This window comes from Plodia interpunctella, chromosome 1 (assembly GCF_027563975.2).
Source record: "Plodia interpunctella isolate USDA-ARS_2022_Savannah chromosome 1, ilPloInte3.2, whole genome shotgun sequence".
Classification (NCBI taxonomy): Eukaryota; Metazoa; Arthropoda; class Insecta; order Lepidoptera; family Pyralidae; genus Plodia; species Plodia interpunctella.
In genome coordinates this window covers 12480455-12500836 of record NC_071294.1, presented here as the reverse complement: position 1 = coordinate 12500836, position 20382 = coordinate 12480455, and the positions used below count along the sequence as shown (strand labels likewise).

At 37.9% G+C, this 20382-nt stretch overlaps 1 protein-coding gene across 4 annotated transcripts in view; it reads right to left on the bottom strand.

The window, feature by feature from the left end:
- side-II (sidestep II) overlaps positions 1–20382 on the bottom strand; it is a 458967-nt gene that overhangs the window by 30007 nt on the left and 408578 nt on the right. For all 4 annotated transcript variants that reach the window (XM_053747702.1, XM_053747619.1, XM_053747856.1 and 1 more), the window contains 3 exons: positions 14290–14434; positions 13751–13881; positions 735–894 (listed from right to left, as the gene is read on the bottom strand). In XM_053747702.1, coding sequence (XP_053603677.1) covers positions 735–894; positions 13751–13881; positions 14290–14434 — 436 coding nt within the window. The remainder of the gene's footprint in view (positions 1–734; positions 895–13750; positions 13882–14289; positions 14435–20382) is intronic.

The following is a 20382-nucleotide window of genomic DNA, read 5'->3' as shown; positions in this document are numbered from 1 at the left end:
TCGGAAGTCCTTGGCCCCCGTAATGAAGCCGGCTTGTTGACGACTTTTCTATTTAACAGGCGCACCCCTCTCCCGAAGACTTTAAAACCCTCAACTCATTAAGTCTGTTTTTGTCCTAAATTTATAGCGTTCGATAAACTCGGAGGTTGAAATCTTCACGACTGTGATACAATTGGGTCGGTCAAGCTAACGCTTTACTAATTAGTTATCTCAGACCAAAGAATTTGAACCAAAATATGTTGTAAGATTTGACTATTTTGTTATACATATTTATAAATTTAAAAAATATAGCAAGATAATGAATGAGCATAAAACCTTGGTAATTTCATATCTTTCAGCATCTTTATCCGTTGGAGATCTAACGGACGAAATGAACTAAAAGTTAATAAAACCAAAATCGGCCCATTAGTAGAATTCACTACACGACATTTCCTCGTGACAAACTAACTGTAGTATGTCTGTCCGATATTATGAGGTAAAGCGCGGCTTAGGTCGCGAAGTGGCTCGGAATCGTGAGTAATGTGTGCTCAGGGACGTCGGAAACTCGGAAACTTCCCGATACCGATCGAAGCCTTATTGTCCGCTAACTTGCCTCCTTTATCGCGCCGGTTACGAGAAACTCTTAGTGTTCATTCCAGCTAAAATGATTTAATTCCTTTGGCTAAGTCGATTGCGGGTCCTCAAGATATAATTGAGTATATGTATATAAATATATACGATAAACGTAAACTCACACTTTACTCTGAAGTGGAGCTCGTTGGAGACGGTCTCGCCCTCGGAGTTGATCGCGGAGCAGGCGTACCTGCCCGAGCTGTGGCGCGTCACCTTCTGCAGCACCAGGCTTTGGTTGCTGTGGAACACCCGCGCCGTCGCGTTGTGCGCCAGCGGCCGGTCCTGGAGGTACACCAAACATTGCAGTCAACAACAAGTGCGGTCGGCAGGCAAAAATACGTAACAGATTGGTTAACATCAGACAGGGTGAAGTGGATAAGGCTGATATGCTGAATGAATGAATATTTATTCAAAAGATAATAGAATATAATCAGACATAAATAAGACATATAATAGAATATAACCTGTAATAGCACATAGGGTACCTTTTATCCCGAAATTCAAACGAGAGCGAAGCCCGGTGGCGATGCTAGTATTTAAATAATTGTGCTCGAATTTTGAAAAGTACCCTTCTAAGCGGATGTTGTTAAGCTCGTGAGCGGTACGCAATGCTGGTCTTCCAACGGGACCTTTAGAGTTACACGCACGGTCACTCGCAAGCGAGGACTGTCTATCCAATGGAAAGCATATTAGTCAAGAAGGTAAGTGTGTACGTAGTCTTGTTAAAAACCGTTTGAGGAAACAATATGGTCTATATGTATATATTAGGTTTTGCCCGCAGCTATGCTCGCGTGAATTTCAGCTCTTAAATGTCGAATTTCAGTAAAATCCATCATCACAGTGTTCTACACGTACGCAGTTTCGAACTGAAATATAAGCCTGTTTTACAATCAAGTGATTTCATTTGTCTTTAACTTTATATTATATAAATCATGACGATGATAATGCTCATAACAAGTTATTTTGAACTCGTTTGGTATAAGATCTAGTTATTATGTCTAGTGGAATATAAAATTTGCTTTGCCATCATAATTTGATATCATACAGCATAAATATTTAAAATTATGTGAAGCTAGCTCGTGGAATATTTTGCGTATTCGAGAATTCGCTTGGGAAGGCTTGTTAGTACCACTGGACAGGATGCAGCCGGAGGATATGGCATCATCTGCCTATATCTAAGTTGTACAGAAGCTGTGGGTTAAACATTAGATAAATATAAGTTGGAAATTGTTGCTACAATAAAATTATTGATCTTATACATGTTGATAATTTTACAATAATTGATAAAAGGATTATTACTTGCATTTCCATGTTTTATTTAAATATTTAAATATTACTACATAACATTAAAAAATATAGAAACATTTAAGCAAAGTGTTGCGCCGTCGCGCGTCGCTCAAGCGGGACATCAATCCGCAGAGCAACCTCACACGCCGGAGGCTGCAACGATCATCAATTAGCACCCACCGCAGGCTCCTGGAGGATGCCAAAAGCAGAGTCCAAGTGCGAAAATTCTCCTTGTTCAACAAAAATTTAAAATTTGCGTTAGTTTTAATTTTAGATAAGCAAATAGGTCTTATAAATAAATAGAAACAAATCACAAAAATTGAGTTAACTTACTAAAAGTAATGGTTTAAATTCTTTAAAAAATAGGACCTTTGTAAAATGTTGTAGTTAAGAATGTCTGCATGAAACTAGGACTCCGCACATATATCTTCTGTGCAGGCACCGTAATTAACCGCCGCGAACGAGCCGTCACAATAATAAGACAGCACATAAATCCCGCGCCACCCTCATAAATTTGCTAAATTTATACACATTATAATCTCAACGATTACTCAGAAAGTCGCAGCTGCGCCGTCGTGGTAATGCAAATAATATTTTACTCGCCAGATCGACGGACCACCGGTTATTAAATTAATATCAGGATCTCAAAGGCGCCGGATGTATGCCCTGCGGTACGAAGGGAGACGCCTCCGATCTCGTTTAAAATTTCACTGTTAGATCAGGAATTATTCAGTGGAAGCCAGAGGGCTTCGCAACCTCTGAACACAATAAGTCAATTTCGACTATACTGATATTTTAGTTTGTAGTCTATTGGACAATCCATACATATAATAAAATTGAAGAAAGGCCAAATTTGTTCATTGGATATATTTTTTTAATTCTTCATGGAATATACTTAGTTACTGATATAGATGACGAAAATATAGTTTTTGAAATTTTTGTCTGTCTGTCTGTCTGAACGCGCATCACTCGAAATCTACTAGACCGATTTGCTTGAAATTTGGTATTTAGGTACCTTATATACCGGGTTAATATCTTAGATACATTTCATCCCGGTAAATGGCCAGGTTCTCGTAGGATAATTGAAAAACTAATTATGAATCAAAAATTCCTCGGAATCCCGGGTTAGCATCTTATAGACATTTCATCCCGGAAAATGAGGGGGTCCTGTAGGAAAATTAAAATAACAATCCACGGAGCCGATTTACTTTAAAATTTTTGTAGAAAGGTGTAAACAGAATATAAACAATTTTTTTTATTGCTGAAAGTCTGATATAGATATGATTGGGAGGTATCAATTTACAATTTAATTTTGTTATACTTATTTTAGTTTCGGACATAAATATGATTGATGGCGCCACCAAGACTTTTAAAATGCGCTATGGTTTCGCTCAGACAAAAATGATATATTTGTACTTCCGAAATAAAACACTAGATGGCGCCACTAAAACTTTTAAATCTCTAAATCACGCTATGGTGTCTCTCTCACAAATCCATTCTAATATTATAAAGAGGTAGGCGTTTGTGAGTTTGTATGTTTGAGGCGGGTAATCTCCGAAACTACCAAACCAATTTCAAAAATTATTTCACCATTATAAAGCTACATTACCGAGATTGCTATAGGCATTTTCGTTTTGAAATAAATTTGTACTCAGCCAGATCAATCATTTATAAAGAAATCCGAAAAAAAAGCGCTAACGAAAATCTTTACGTGCGTGCGCCCACCACTGATTATACATACGTGCACACAGTGTACTACAAAAATATAGGCTTTTAGTAGATACATAAAAAAGTCTGCGAGACAATACTATCTTTTATAATTAAGTATCTATAAGGCATTTTATATGTAAAAAGGTATTGTAAATTAAAAGGTGCATTTTTACAATTATTATCACACAAGCATAGCCCGCAACGAAATCGTAAGATTTTTACTTGAATACTTATGTGCACAAGGTAATTTTATTTATTTTCGTTGTATTCATATATATCAGTTGTCAGAACTACTGTTTTTGTCTACTCTCTTTCTTTACTAAAACTAAATTTACAATACAAAATATATTGATTGCCATATAAACAATATTAGTACAAAATAATACAAATGTGCATACATATGGAACAATGGTGGGCCTCTTGCTAAGCAATCTCTTCCAGCCAGCATTTGGGAAGTGAGAGAGGATATCAGAAAAGGGTGGGCGCAGTATATATCAATAGGATATCAGTATAAAACTCTTCCGTTACTGACTGACTGAGTGACAGACTGACAGACAACGTACACCCGAAACTGCTGGACGGGAAGCTGAAATTTGGCGTGTAGGTGAGCACTAAGAGAGGATTTTTGGAAGTTCAACTCCGAAGGGGGTGCAAGGGGTGAAAAAATTGTAAATATGAAAGTTCTACAACGTAGAAGTGAAAATTTGACTTGAAAAAAATAGTTGACTTGAAAATTTGGATTTTTGTTGTTTACAACAAAGTAATGAATACGTGTTTCAGATTTTTCTGTAAATTAACCCTCAACCCCTTCAAAAGGGGGGTGAAAGATTGTATGGGACTTAATACAATTTTCAAGATAAAAAGCTGAAAATTGGCACACTTACTTTTATAGAAAATAACAGTAGTAGTAAATACAAAAAATGTTTAATTTATGTTTGTGGTTAATAAAAAACCAGGACGTAAAACGTCATAGAAAATGAGACGGCGCGCGTTGCATGAGCAGGAGATACGTAGTGGGAAACAGGACGGGACACATTGCAAAAAACATGATGGCACAATATGTAGGAAACGGTACGGGATATCTACTTTACATTACATAGCAGGAAGCGGGATTGGACAAGTTTGCGGGACGAGACACGCAGCGGGAAACAGAAAATTGAACTAAAGATAAGAAAAAATGCGAATTTGAATCATATATGTTTGAATCATATATGTACCAGTCTTACAGAGTACGCGATAAAAAAAATACTGAGATTTTGCTATGAAATTCACGCGGGCGAAGCCGCGGGGAAAAACTAGTAGAAAATATACCTAGACTCATGATTGAATGAGCAATGCCAACATCACGTACCTATTTAAAATAATCTATGATTCGTTTGAAATAGTGAGCTGTGTTAGATTAGGTTTAAAGGTTCGTTTACTCTCAAAACATACAAAGGATCACTTACATGAAAACACATTTTTTTACAAAAATTGTTGATACAAGCTTTCATTGTTGTCATAGAGACCTCATTGCATTATATGTGTGTGTGTGTGTACAAAAAAACAAGTCCGTTCTTTGAGGAGTTCCCACGTTTGGAGCCGTTTCTGGGTGTACATCTGGTCATGCTTATCATAATAACGCATTATCATTCAAACTAAACGTGTTTACAATTTCAGCATTGAAGATGTCTGCTTCAAAATTGAGTTGCAGTTTGAATGTAATGAGTTTACAATATTTTAAGTCCAACGGAAGATTCTTGTAAAATTGTGCGCCTTCCATGCTTATTAATAATATTTAAAAATAATTTTAAATATAATATTAAATATTGTTAACCTTTCCATTTTCTTGAAAAAAAAAAAAGGAATAATTACACACCATATAATTTATCCGATATTAGCATAGACATAAAACGGTCGGTGAATTAGGGAGTGTCGTCAAGTTTCCAACAGGAGCCATGCATATTGTTTCGCTGCGGCTGCCATAAACAGGGCACAATAAAGGAGTCCCGATTCGCGTAAATGCTTTACTCGGAACGAGTCTCGTTAAAAAAGGGCTGGCGTAGGGCGCTAATTGTTGTGAACGTACACACGACAGCCTATCTACCTACTCACTGCAAATTCGTCAGTATTACCGTTATCACAGGGGTCCATACTGGGTAGTTTGGTTTGCAGTTGTCTGTACCAGCCTCCACTCCGCGCCCCTTTTAATGAGGACCCACCTTCGGTCTCTTGAAATGTTAATCGCATGTGTTTGTGAATGTAAGTACCAGGAACAGGTACGAGGGTAAATCAAATTAATATGTATAGTACGGTATGCTCTAGTGTCGCATAGTGTGTTGAGATTACACTGAGACAATAAATATTATTAGGTATTCAATACAAAAATTATGTAAATGGTAGTTATTAATACAGACTCAGACAGATTCAGAGGTGTCTCAATTAAATAATAGGGAAACTTTTCCCATGATCCCTGAAGTGGCGTTTAGTGTAGGTACTATCGGCGATTTACTCCGTCACCGTCGGAAATGTCCCGAAAATCTTGATCGCGAATCAATCCCGTATGAAAGGAGTGCAAGTGATTCAATCAGGGCTGTCCATTATGAGAGGACGAGTTTCATTGAGGCACAATCTCGCGGATGATCACGGCAGGTCGCGAGGGACTCCTCCGCCCCCCCGCTCCTCCCATGGCCGCACCTCACCTCACCCCCGTCCGGGAAATAGCTGCCATTAACGAATAAAGAGAGAATTTTCCACCTGATAACACTGTTTGCTTACGTTCTCTGCGAGAGAGGTATCCGCTTCGCTTCTGTTATTGGATTCAATATGGGGGTATCTACCTATTTCTTTGTGTCGAGATAGAAGCTGAAACAATATGGCTGTTGAGCTCGCGAAAGATATCGTTATTCTACTCCAGTCGTCTTTTAGTGTCGTGTGTTTTATTTCGAGAGGGGACTTTAATTTCGAATTTTTGAATATTCATTTATTACTTAAATGCATAAACGGGCATAATATTATTCATGCGTTTGTGATACTGTTACTAGATAATATAGATAAATATATCTTCACAAAGTTAATAAAATTTTTATGGACCGAATTATTAAGCACAAAAAATATCTAAAATAGATACCTATCTGTACAACCTGTGTCAATCAATATTACTATAGTTATACTTTAGTAGTAGCCATCGGAACATTCGTCGTATACAACACGTAGCTAACTGTCATTGAGATAACAAGCACATTACAATACTCCAGACATTGCGGAGAGACTGTACCCACTTCTTCCAGTCGTACCCAACATACATGCAATATTAACGTTTTATGTTACATTTATCTGTAATTGAATTTAATGTTCGATCGCCATTTCGTGGTCGTGAAAATATTGAAGTCATGATTAATAATATATGATATAAATTAAATGCATTCCCATACGAAATGGGCTATGGCTATAGCCCATTTCCTAGTAATGATGTATAGTTAATGCATGTAATCTGTTAATACATTTTAGCGATACAATTTCACCAAATATCTAATCAATGTTCAGCAAATAAATACCCATATCCTGGAACAAAGTATCTGAACGTTTTTGTCGAAGATAACAAAAGCTATTTGTCCATGGATTGCACAATTGCAAAATGTTAGCTCCATCATACATAGGTGAACTCAGACTTCAGTCTGAAGAGCGATAATAAAATGTCCAGTTCACCTGTTGTGCAGACGGGTGACGCTTTGTTTACGAGACGGCGTCAGCCAAACAATCTTACAAAAGCCCTCAGCCCACGCTTTTAAAACGTCTTTTTTAATTTTCCTCTTGTGAAACAACAGAGTCATCGGGTAAACATCGTTGTTCCCGGCGACTTCATTAGTAGTAAATTTAATTTCGTGTCCTGTCTTCCTGCCTGACACATCCGGACCCTTCGACCCTGCTAACGCAAAATCAACAATTGCTTTTCCATCGACAACCTTTCAACCGATCCCATATAATTATTCCGATATGATGACGACGCGTATATCGTACACTTAAATCTCGTTTTCTCTAGTTGATAATAATTATCTTTGAACTTGAAGAAGAAAAAAAACGTTTTGCTTCTTATTTAAAGTTTATAGAGAAAAATCCATAGTTAGAACATATTATCATAATGTTGTTGTAATGACATCAACTTTGTCCCATATTCACTGACTGATAATCCTTTACACACAAATATTATTAAGATGTATTTGAGCAGCGTATTTACCCTCCGCGGACAAAAGTCCCTCTTCCACAAAAATGATCAAGCCCGGCGCACTATAAATCAGTGTGCCGATACAAAGAGTTTGTTAACTCTGCGTTCATTGTCGTCGGCGAGACCTCTCAGCTCCAACAAAACCCTAGCTCGGAACAAATTAATCGACTTGTATCGGCTCACAGAGGTAAATCTTTTTTGTTAAGAAATCTTTTACAATAAACTTCCACAATCGCTTCAAAGAGTCTTTTACGGTAATAAACAATAGAAATAAGTGATTCGTATCCACAAAATATTCTTCAATTGCTATCATCGGAATTTTCACCTGACAGAACGTTTCCATCAGCAAATTCGAAATTACCATGTCCGCGGTCGCTCCGCAGCGAATAAAAATAAAACTAAGTTACGAGATGTAGTGTTTTATTCCCGCTTTATTGCGCTCTTATCTCGTAATAACACAGTGATAAGGGCCGGCGGGACCTACCCCCTCCCCTGCCCCTCTCACCCCCTGTCTCACCTCTATTTTACTTATTACTTTTTTGAGGAAAACGTTTGAAGCGGTAATAGTGTGGGCGGCGCAGTTCATCACGTCCACTGATATACGTTTATTACTTTTTGTTGGGACACTGGGACGGTTAAATAAGTGCTCTTGGAAATATTACAGTGTATTATATTGCGCTTACTGGTCGAAGTTCTTCGTTTATGATACAAGTTGGTAGGGAAAATTGTTGTGAGAACGATACCCCATTTATTAAAGTCGTTCGACTAGTAAAATCTAGATGAGTATTAAAGTAATTGCAGGTAGCATCAATCAAAAACATAACAAAATGCAAAAACGAAATTCTCAATATGATAAAAACGCCTTTCATTCTTCAATCTAAATTCTTATTTCGTAGCTTCACAGTTACGTTAATTTTACACTCCGTTATAAAATCGTGTATCAACCTCGTATAGTCCCGGGGCAACTACAAGCGCCAGTAAAAGGGGTGAAAATAAATTCATTATAAACATAATAGCTCTTTTTGCGAGCGCGGCGAAAGCGAGATAAAGCCTCTGAACAAAGATTATTGCCGCTCGCATCAGCGGCTCGGCGTTACGCATACATGCTCGGAATATTTAAAGTGCTTCGATATTTTAACCAACTTATGAAGAAGTGGTTATTAACTTTCTATGCTCTTTTGTTGACAAATTTGTTTGCAAACGATTATGTCCAGTTTATGCCGGGCACTATACGTTTTCTTCGGCGTTTTGGAAAACACTGTACAGATTCTTCCGCCGAGCTAATTTATAAATGGAGTACAAATTATGACTATACAGTAGATATATCGATATTATTGTTAGATATCTCCATTTCCTACAACAATTTTTTGATATTTAGTTAATAGAAATATATATATAATAGATATTCAACATTTTTACTCTTGTTTATTCTGATCTACAACATTGGATGTAACAAATCACATCAATACTGTCAAAGCGCAAGAAAGCGGACAAACAGCGTAAAGTGACTAAGCAATGTACACTATGATGTGTTAAAAGTAACGTCAATTTCAGGATGTACCATTAAGTCTATTAGAGCTTTGAAGTCTGATAAATATCTGTAACGTTTGATGGTAACTCGATCGCGCGAGCCGAGCGCGAACCAATTGGATTTTGTTTCATTGAATTTGCAGTTTATCAGCATGTATCGCAGTCACGTAGGGAGTAGCGTAGTAACAAATGAATATACAATTTTTGATAAACAAAAGATTTATTTAAGTTGTGCTTAGTTATGATGATTTAATATTATAGGTACGTAAATAAAAAAATAATTATTATCATTAAAAAAAACCTATCTATATTTTTTCACCTGAATCCTTAAATCTACAATGTCGTCGGTTTTTCATATGATTTCCTTCAATATTCAAATATATATTGACTATACTATATTAAAAACTACATATTGTTTCGAATGTATAGGGTCGCCTCGTTTGTCGCCGACATCACGCCACGCCACGCAACGCCGCGGCACCGCACCGCACTACACAGTTACCGAGATTTCCCAAGGCTCCCGATTGCTAACTACGGCAGGAGACACTTTCAAACGATACCTCACGCCTGAGAACTGAGTTCTCCACTGAGAACTAAGCTTTAAAATAACAAGGTAATGAAATGATTTATTTTCAACAGATTTCGCATTACTGGCCTGCGACAATTTCCGAAATATATTATTGCTGAAATTTCTTGAGCACATCTCACAATATTATGAGTTCTTAAAATAGCGTTTTAGCAGTAATAGAGACTTTTGATGTGTTTTTTCGGGATCAACTCGGGGCTCAGTCAGTACTTAAGTATGTTTAGTATGTTTGATAACTATTTACTTACTTGACTAAAATTGACAGATTTCTACACAACATAAGTAATTCAGATGCTCGTGATCTCCGAAAACGTGTTAAATTGAATAAAAAAAAACGCAACAAAGCGAGAGCCCCCGTACCTCCAATCCGCATTTAATATGTCGGCTAATGTTAACATGGAAGCTGAATAATTTACAAGAGACATTGTCGCAGAAAGCTTTCAAGTGACCACAGACTTTAGTATAACAAGACGAAATAGAAGTTACATCTGTAGGTTTTGTCTGAAAATGTTTGTATAGTCTTTATAGACAAATAATATACGATATAGGAAATTAGATTTGATTAGATATAGGTGTGTGAGTCATAACCTTCGATCGCGTTATATTCTGTGAGCAGGTGACAAATTAATGTATTAATGACCTTTCTATTGCATTCTTATTCCAAATTCCATGGAAGTGACCCTCTCGTGAGATGACCGCCTCCGCCATTACGGCTGTCATTTGGACCGCCGTAAAACAAAAATTGCGTAAACATTCACAATTAAAATGTATATTTGCTCGCCTAGACTGTGTTTGCGCTCTCTCCGCTGGACGGAGGGCGGAGGACGGAGGGCGTGACTCGTGGAAAACTCGTCCGTGCACGGTGAAAGGTAGAAACATTCCTTGCAAGTTATTTTTATATCTCGATTTAATTTCCGTCAACCTTTTCATTATCTTTTTCGTAATAATATTACCTAAATATATATAAATTCGGACGTATTTGACATCTTTTGTAATATCAATTAGTAGTTAGCCGGAAGACTTCTCAATAAAACAAGCCCGTCCCGGCTTCGCTCGGGTAAAATATAATAAATTATACATAATTATATAAATTATACATTACATATATAAATAATTATACATGAAAATCCGTGCAGTAATTTTTGAGTTTATCGCAAACAGACAGACACACAGACAGACGCGGCAGAGGACTTATATACTTGTGTTATATAATATATAAGGATTCAGTGCAATTTCGTCGGGACTTCCCCCGAGACCAGACTCCGCTCTGCTCTGTATCACCAGACGCTTCAAGGCGTGTCACCTGGCCAAAGTAGCGAAGGATCTATTTTAGACAGGCGAGTCTTGATGCCGAGTTCACGATGTTTGTGCCGAGTTCCTCTGAATCAATGATATAGGTATACAATATCCAGATAAATACAGCTTTTGAATTTTAATCGCTGATCGATCGGGCGGCGCAGTAAATTCGCTTTAATTCGCGCGTATCGGCGGCGGCCATTTTTCAAAAACAATCGCGTACAAAACAATGACGCGTGTCGTCGCGAGCCCAACAAACGGCCGCTGCTCACATCGGCGCGGCGCGGCGCGGGCTTACAAAACTCACGTAAATATTTGTCCAGTTCCTGTTAGGGCTGTCTGCATTCACATCTATCTGAATCATTGTTCAGTTAAAATAGAATGTTGACAGTACATTCTTAACTCTATGAGCCAATCATAATCATTAACAATATGAACCAATAAATAAAATAAATAAATAAATATATTACGACAAATCACATAGATTGAGCTAGCCCCAAAGTAAGTTCGAAACTTGTGTTATGGGATACTAACTCAACGATACTATATTTTATAACAAATACATATATAGATAAACATCCAAGACCCGGGCCAATCAGAAAAAGATCATTTTCCATCATGACCCGACCGGGGATCGAACCCGGGACCTCTCGGTTCAGTGGCAAGAACTTTACCACTGCGCCACCGAGGTCGTCAATAACCAATCCATTTCAATAACCAATGTATGGTTATTGAAATGGATCGTCTTTACGATATAGATTGGGAAATCAAAGATGTAGATAAAGGGCATATAATTAAATAGTCAGAATTTGGATACCTATTATTTAATACGCGTAACGATATTAGCCCCACAAAGGTTTTTATGTATCATAAAATATAGCACATGTAACATCCAAACATACATATCATACATCCATAACCATTGGCAGGCGCTTTGTAGTGAGTTTGAGATGAGCAAGCCGTCCGCTCGTCGCAGCCAGCCCTGCGTCACACGCAGCGCCCGCAATATCGCGCCGCATTCGTTTCTAGCCGAATAAAGGGATTATACTGTCGCAGGCGAATCCAGACCACTGACGGTGCAATTCCAAGCAAAATACAACGTCGCTAAAAATTTCAACTTTTATGTCCTATAGACGCCAGTAAATGCCGCTGTCCTTGTATCAATTTATTACAAGAGATAGCTTGATAACGATAAAATTATATTTATTATTAAGTCTGCTAACATAACGTAAATGATTAATATAGATTATCTGCCTTAAAAGCATGTAATCTCCGTCGGTGAATAACGGAAGATAAAGACGCGATGCCATATAAAGTATTATGTTAATGTTTCAAAACAGTGTCACTTAGTGGATTGACTCACTCAGCTTAATGCGTTTATGAACAAGAAGAATGGAAACATGGAAATCGGATGACGGCGGAGCGAGGGTACTTCATAGCGAGTAATATACATGCGAGACGAAATGCGGCTCACGCATCAACGTCGTTCAACAAAACGGGACGTCAGAAACAATCGCATTGGGAATGAGCGGCAGGAAGTGGGTCGACCTGCGACGAACAAAAACAAAACGATACAGCAAACACAACATGCAGGAACGAGGCCGGTGACGCGCGACGCGATCGCGCAGCGCTGATCGCCCCTGAAAGGGTGAACTGAACGAAAAATAAAAAAGTGTTCTCTACATTGCTGATTAAAAAGCGCCGGTACAAAGCGATTATCGGACCGTACAACGTCTATTACTTTATGCCGCTGTTGTTGTCGGATTAATTTGTTACAGTCAATCTTTTTTTGAGCTCCGCATTTCAATATTGAATTAATATTGTCGGTTTCAGAGCGTTACTTTCGCAGATTAACGGATGAGTGATTAGTGTTGAAATGTTTCAACGAAATTGAAACGAATTCATATTTAACGGAATATTTCATTTTATTTACAATTTTACTCCCTTTTACCAAAAGATATTTCTTAATATAATATTGTATTATTATATAATTCGTTTCGATCGGTACTTGTTCTTGTTGTACTTTGCACGGTAGTGCAGATAAGAACAAGAATTAGTGACGTCATACATTTAAATTTGAATCAAAAAATTTCGAATAGGGATCGATGATAATTTAATACTGGGTAGCCAATTGTCTAAAAAGTCAGTCTGGCCTATTTCCAGAGCAGTGAACTGATTCTGTTGTCACGCAATTATTCAAAATAAGTTTGATCCTAAAATATGCTTTTCCATTTGGCCTAATTGACTTGCCCTCTCTTGCGAGCTCCGCCGGGTGCTATCGGTTGCATACGCGACTGTATTACACGAAACCGTTTGCATAAAAAGTAAACCTTTAGATAAATCAAGATTCATCTATGATTCTATTACTGGCCGCTTGCATAATGTCCACCTCCAGTCCACCTCGAGAATGCTGCAGCCTTCAGCTCTCAATGTTTTATATCTCTTAGTCATCTCGTTTGTCCATGGACGAGTGCTCCTATTCTAGGGTGGAAACCACACGAATGGAAGAAGATGAAAATACTCACGTCATGCAACCAGTTGAGTTTTCTAGCGAGCGGGTTGGCCTTGACGTGGCACTCGAAGTAGACATCGTCGCCCTCCTTGATGTCCGAGGACGACAGCGAGCTGCCCAGCCGCAGGTGCACCACGGGCGGGTCTGACATGACAAATGTTTATCTTTATGATATTAATGCTGATATGCAATAATTGAAATAAAGTTTGTTTGACATCATTGCACAAAGAAATCAGTAAAAAAAGCTTTTCAAAGGAAATTATTTAATAAGATGAATCAGAATATGACTTCTAAAAATTTTAATGGTTATGAAGGTAAGATTGACATTGAATATAAAAAGAGATATATGTATATTTTGTTTTTAAACATATAACTAAATTATTACACTAAATATCGATTTATTTATTGCAAATCACAAGTTTGAAGTTGCTGAATGAATAAAACTGATTCAAATTTCCGGAAAATTCGAAAACAATATTAACCTAATTTATTTTAATGAATATTTAATGGAGGATTTATTAAGAGTAATTAATATTGAGTAGTAATACTGACATACAACACTGATGGTCCACGAGGTTTCCAGAAAGAGCGCGGTGCGGTTGGGGTTCTCCGCGCGGCACGTGATCTGGCGGCCGTCGTCATCCAGCGACGGCACGAAGCTCATCTTGCTCACCGTCAGGTTCTCGCGGTTTTCCAGCTGGGAAGCATTTGTTTGCGTCAGATAATGCTACCATCTTGTACATCTTCACATACGTATACTAAGAATATTGTTGTACCCACCACATGACCTGATATTTGATGATATAGGTACCATCTCAATGGGATGTTTGGAGGTAAGTGATAAGTTACGTTAGGCTATATAGTTCATTATAGAATTGGTTATAACTGATAGGAGGCTAAGAGTTAAAAGAAAATATTTTTTGTAAATCTGGAATGTCAATAAATCTATAAGTACCTATTTTAAAGGTAAGAAAAGTCCAATATAGAAATTTTGGACAATATGTAGAATCGCCAGAGGAAAGATAAAAACGTAAATGAGTCCGCTCATTTACAAAGTACGACTGTGCTCCGGCAGTTATCCTATATCCAATGTTCGTAACGAGCAAGCTGTACAAATACCTAGTCAGAGAGGCGGCGGCAATCGAGGGCGGCCGCCCGCAGGTGCTCGGGACGCAAACAAGCCTGTTTGTCCGGCTATCGTCCGGCTGCCGATCGGCCGCCGACCGGCCGCCGACCGGCCGCCGACCGGCCGCGGGCTGGACCCACGGTTGGTGGAGGAGTTGCAATGTCGAGGCTATCGGTACTTGACATATTGAAGATTGTTGCTTGTTTTTTATGTTTATTGTGATTCTATTCTTTTAAAAATTATCATGTACTTAATTATACTTTTGTATCGTCCTAGCCCCGTCCCCGTACCTCGTATAATAAGGTACGCAAGAAGAAAAAGATTTTGACAGTATCCTTTTTATACCACTGCTTGATAAAATGTTAGTTGATAGTAAAATGTAATTTAACTAGTTGTTCGCCGCGAACGTAGACCTCGCGAACACAATAAATTTTGATTGATTTTACAAAATTGTGAATATTTCGAAAACGACATAGCCGATTTTGTTGCCCCACAAACTTCAAAATTCCATTGGCAGATCCTACATACCTTTTAAATATCATCAAAATCAGACCAACGGTTGGAAAGTTATCGCGTTACAAGCATACATACATACATACAAAAAAATGTAGTTTTGCCCCAAGTAGAATGTAGTCAATAATTTGTAAGGAGTAACACTACTCGTGTATACTCTATCAACAATAATTCGTTGCACTAACCGCGTGTATACGCACTACGGCATTCAATCCGCAATAAAAGCAGATCAAGAACTAAGCGCAGAAATCAGGCGAACTTTTCAACCTCATTCCAGTCTCGAGTTGCCAACTCTCGACAAATAAAAAGGTTACTCGAGACTTTCAAACTTCGCTTCTTTTTGCAATATCAAATCTCCCAAAGGCGTAAAACGCTCGGAGATTAACTGGGATTATGAAAAGACTTCAATCCGATTGGAGGACGTATTCCTAAGAATTGCAAACGCCGATTTGTCAGCGCTATTATCATAATGCAACGATTACATCTCACCTGCCCCCGCACCCCGCACCCCGCGCCTCGCTACCACTCACATTTGCAGATGAGATAAAAATTCTTATAAAAATAAAGCTTTTCAGCCTTGCTAATGCTTAGCTTGTGCTAATAAATAAAACGTTTTATTTGTAGTCTTATGAAACTTAGGATATTAACACAAAGCTATATTATAAAAATTATTATTTTCACACCACGGTTTTTTGCTCTTTCGGATTATATAGTCAATAACTATATTATATATTTTCTTGACATGTTTATTACATATATTTTGACATTTACTTGTAAAACATATACGTGATTTGTGATCTTCAAGTGTCTGAAAGTAACATAGGTAGCTATTATGTTAGATTATGGAGATCGAGTACGTCATGGACACTCAAATGGTCAAACCGGTAGTGGCGTCGTGGATCGGGTCGGGAGGTTCCCTCTATTGTGGTTGAGCTTCGCGATGGTTGACTCACGCGTCAACTCGTGAACGGGTGCTGCCAGGGGAACTGGTCAGCTCGATCTTTTATTAAAAGTTTTTTTTGTTTGGTTAATTATACACATAATTGGTTAATAGAGGAAATATATATATATATATATATATATATATATATATATATATATATATATATATATATTCCTTTCATCAGCACTTGATCACAATCAATATGTTTCAGTATACCTACCTATATTTATATTTAAAAAATGGTAAGCCCTTCTGGCATAATAGGGACCAACACTGTTTGAATGAGTTTTTTTCGGCATTTCTTCTCAGCAGTGGTCGTTCCGAAATGCTAGTAGTTTGTAGCTTTCGTAAACATCATTTAATTTAGAATATGACGTGAAAAAGTGCCTGTGAAGGCCTAATTTCTGAATAAATGATTTGATTTTGATTTTTTGATATTAGATTTTTAATTCGGTCTAGATGTATCGCTGGTTCAGTTCATCCCCGTTGTACCTATGCCCCGTGTGGATATATTTCGCCAATATACCGCACTCTTCAAATAATATAGTTTTTGTTCTATGGAGATTTTTCTCCGATGTTCCTCTATGTATGTGGCTTAATTCTGCCTTTTTCATCGCAACAACGATCACGTGTGGGCAATAAATCCCAAGTACGAGTGTAAGTCGCGTTGCGCATTGTACCGCCGCGCGATTGTCACGTACAAGCTTCAATGGATGTTATAATGCTCGGAATTATTCTGTATTCCTTTATGCGCCGTTCCTTTTCATATCGCCGAATGAATACTTGATCTTGCGGAAAGAAATTAGGGCGCGCTATTGCGGATGGCAAGTAGGCCGTGAAACTTATGGCGAACGGAAACTCTGTGATTGTTTTAGGTCGATGGTTTGTCCGAAATAAATAATTCCGACTGTCGACAAATGAAAGATTAAAAGCAGTTTTGGGTTCAGTTAATAGAATAGCAGAGTTCCTTCAAACAAATATGATAGTAGTGAATATAACGATCACTGTATCAGGCATCATTTATTGCCCCTCGAGAACAGGCGAGATATGGCTGACATTGTATATCTGCGTAAAATCATTGCAGGGTCAGTCGATTGCCCTGAACTTCTGTCCCTTATTTCCTTTAAAGTGCCTTATAAAAATTTTAGATCTTCTGTGTTTATTCAGATTCCATATGCCTCAACAAATTATCGAAGTAATACTTTTCTCCTGCATGCGAGTAATAGTGTAAATGAACTGGTTAGTAAATCTGATACATAACAAATGTTTAACTGTAGTTTGTCATCGATAAGATGCTATTTAACGCGGCAGTTCTTTCAAGATTAAGTTGTAACTTTGTGGTATTTATATCTTGATTATGTGTATGGCCTGTATGGTCTACTGTGTTGCATGTTGCTCTAAATTCGTTTTTATCTAAGTATTTCTGTAATTATCAGCGGGAACCTATAATTGGCTTCTTGTAACCCATTGATATATATCTAGTTTTTAAGAATGCATGCTGTTGGTTCTCCTTGAACATGTTAAAATAAAAAATAAAAATAAAAATGTTTCAAGATTTTTTTCATATATCATACGAAAGACGTAAGACGAAAGCAGTAAGGAAAAGTTATTTCTTTTCTTTGAGAGGTTGAATTTTCTAAGTTCCCAAGGCATTTTGTGAATGTTTTGAAGATTTTGATAAAAATTACAGAGCGGCATTCAATGACACAAAGCAAGTCGATCATACAGTGTACGGCCATAAATTTGAAGCGCAGTAAAAATCTTAATCACGAGGCACGCGCGGCAATTTCATAATTCCCGACAGGCGGCGCTGGCGGCGCGCCAAGCGCAAGCTGCGGCTTATGAAGCTGTGCTGTGACGTCACAGCCACCGATAATTGCGCCGATTGACGGCAAACAACGGAAAAGGTTCATCTATTGATTCGTGGTGTCTGAATTTGGAGTACTAGAGGTTTGTAGTTCACGCCACTACCAGGTAAAGCTTTGACAGCTGATTGGCAAAAACTGGAGGTTGGTGACTGTGGCTTAAATTAGAGGCGAAGCAACAAATATTCAATTATATATGGGCACGTCAGTGCCCCCGCTTATTCTAACACTGCCGTATTTTCTTTTTTCGGTCCGTTTCGGCGTATTTTCTTGTCCCAGTTTGAGAACCTCTGAATAGATTTCGAACATTGAAATTATCGTCTTGTAGTAAGCTCTATGCATACTCCAGAACCTCAAAATTTTAAATTTTTTTTTTACACTCCGCGCCAACATCCATACAACGCGAAAATTCGTAGACTTTTACTTTGGTAACTACACTTACGAGAAATATAAAGAAGTATTTTCACTTCGCTCCATCCAGCTTAAAAAAGTCTTGTAAGAAATAGCTTGTGAAGGCACCGTCCCATTTACCCGATACCGCAATAGTTTTTGCATCCAAACTCATTCTGTCCAAATTTTGCGGTTTTGTAGAAATGCGATAGATGGTAGCAGAGAAACTTACATTTAAAGTTTTTAGGCATTAAGCGATCATTTTAAGTAATGTATATATGGGGTTAGAATAGAACAGAATTTAAATATAGTTTCAATTTATAGGTTGAAAAAACAAATAGACACGAATAATTGTGGCACGAGTAGATATTGATTGGCAGTATTTGGTACATAACTCAAACCTCATAATATAAACTTAAAAATAAGTAAACGTGCAAAATAAATTACGCTTTTTCCTAATGTACTTTCATACGAAATGTTAATTTCACGGACGGCAATTGATTTGCAAATAAAAATATCCTTTGTTTTAATTATTTGTGTTCGTGATTATTATAAGCAACATTAACGATTGACGTCAGGGGCCCGCGCCCCGGGCGACGCGCGGGGATGGGCGGCCATCGTCGAATATCCCCGTTTAATTGGCGGGGTTCCGACGTTAATTACTTTTTAAATCGCCGGTCGTGTCCCCGTCTCCTCTCCTCCCACGCCGAATGCCGTCTTGATGAATGAATGAATAACCCTTTATTGTATGCCAGCAGTTGTAAAATAAAATAAATAAATATATTAGGACAAATCACACAGATTGAGCTAGCCCCAAAATAAGTTCGAAACTTGTGTTATGGGATACTAACTCAGTAGTGGGTAACTTAGTGGGGATCGAACCTCTCGGTTCAGGGGCAAGCACTTTACCACTGCGCCACCGTCGTCAGATTCATCATCGTCAATTATTATCAAAACATTTGAAATAGGTTCATAAAAAGTTTGATTTGTTGCATTATTGTATTGCAGAGTAATGGCAATTTACAGCTGTCACAACATCCGCTCACTACCAATGAATGTAAAATCACAGCTCATTGATGGAGTCTGTTATGGAACATGAATATTGTGGTCGTCCTCGACTTCAATTTGATATTACATTGAAACGCGGATGGTCATATAAGGCGATACCAGTCTAGGCACTGGCGTGTGGTCGATATTATACATAGATTTATTATACATATATTTATTATACATAGATTTATTATACATAGATTTATTTCGTCTTGTCGACTGCACATCTTACTGCTCGCCTTAGTGATATGACTTACTATAAAATCTCTCTTTCTCATTTCTCAGCCCTCTTTCTCAGCCCCAGGTCCACTTTCCAACTTTTTTGTCTCCACTTCACACGATCCCTTATTAGGTATCAAAAAATGCCACGCAATGCCACGCATATAATGCTTCACGAATAGTTACTACTGCATATAGCCTACGTGATTTCCCAGCATAAAATTCCACCAGTCATTTTTTGCGACAGTTTTGAGGAAAACCTAATCTCGGTACATACAACAGTCGTCATACAAATCGCAGGTCGAGCGGAAAGTACGATACAGTCATGTAAAACACAGCGCTGAAGAGCTTTAATTATTTTTATATAGCGAGTGCGCATAAATTAAAGCATTCCCGCGCTGTCTAATTAAAGCCACTGTTTTACGATGTAGCCGCTGCAGGCGATATTTTGTTCCGGCGGGCATCTGTCCCTTGTCTCATATTTAACGGAGAGGTCACAAAAAGGGAGTAAACTTAGCTATGCATATAGAAATGTGGAA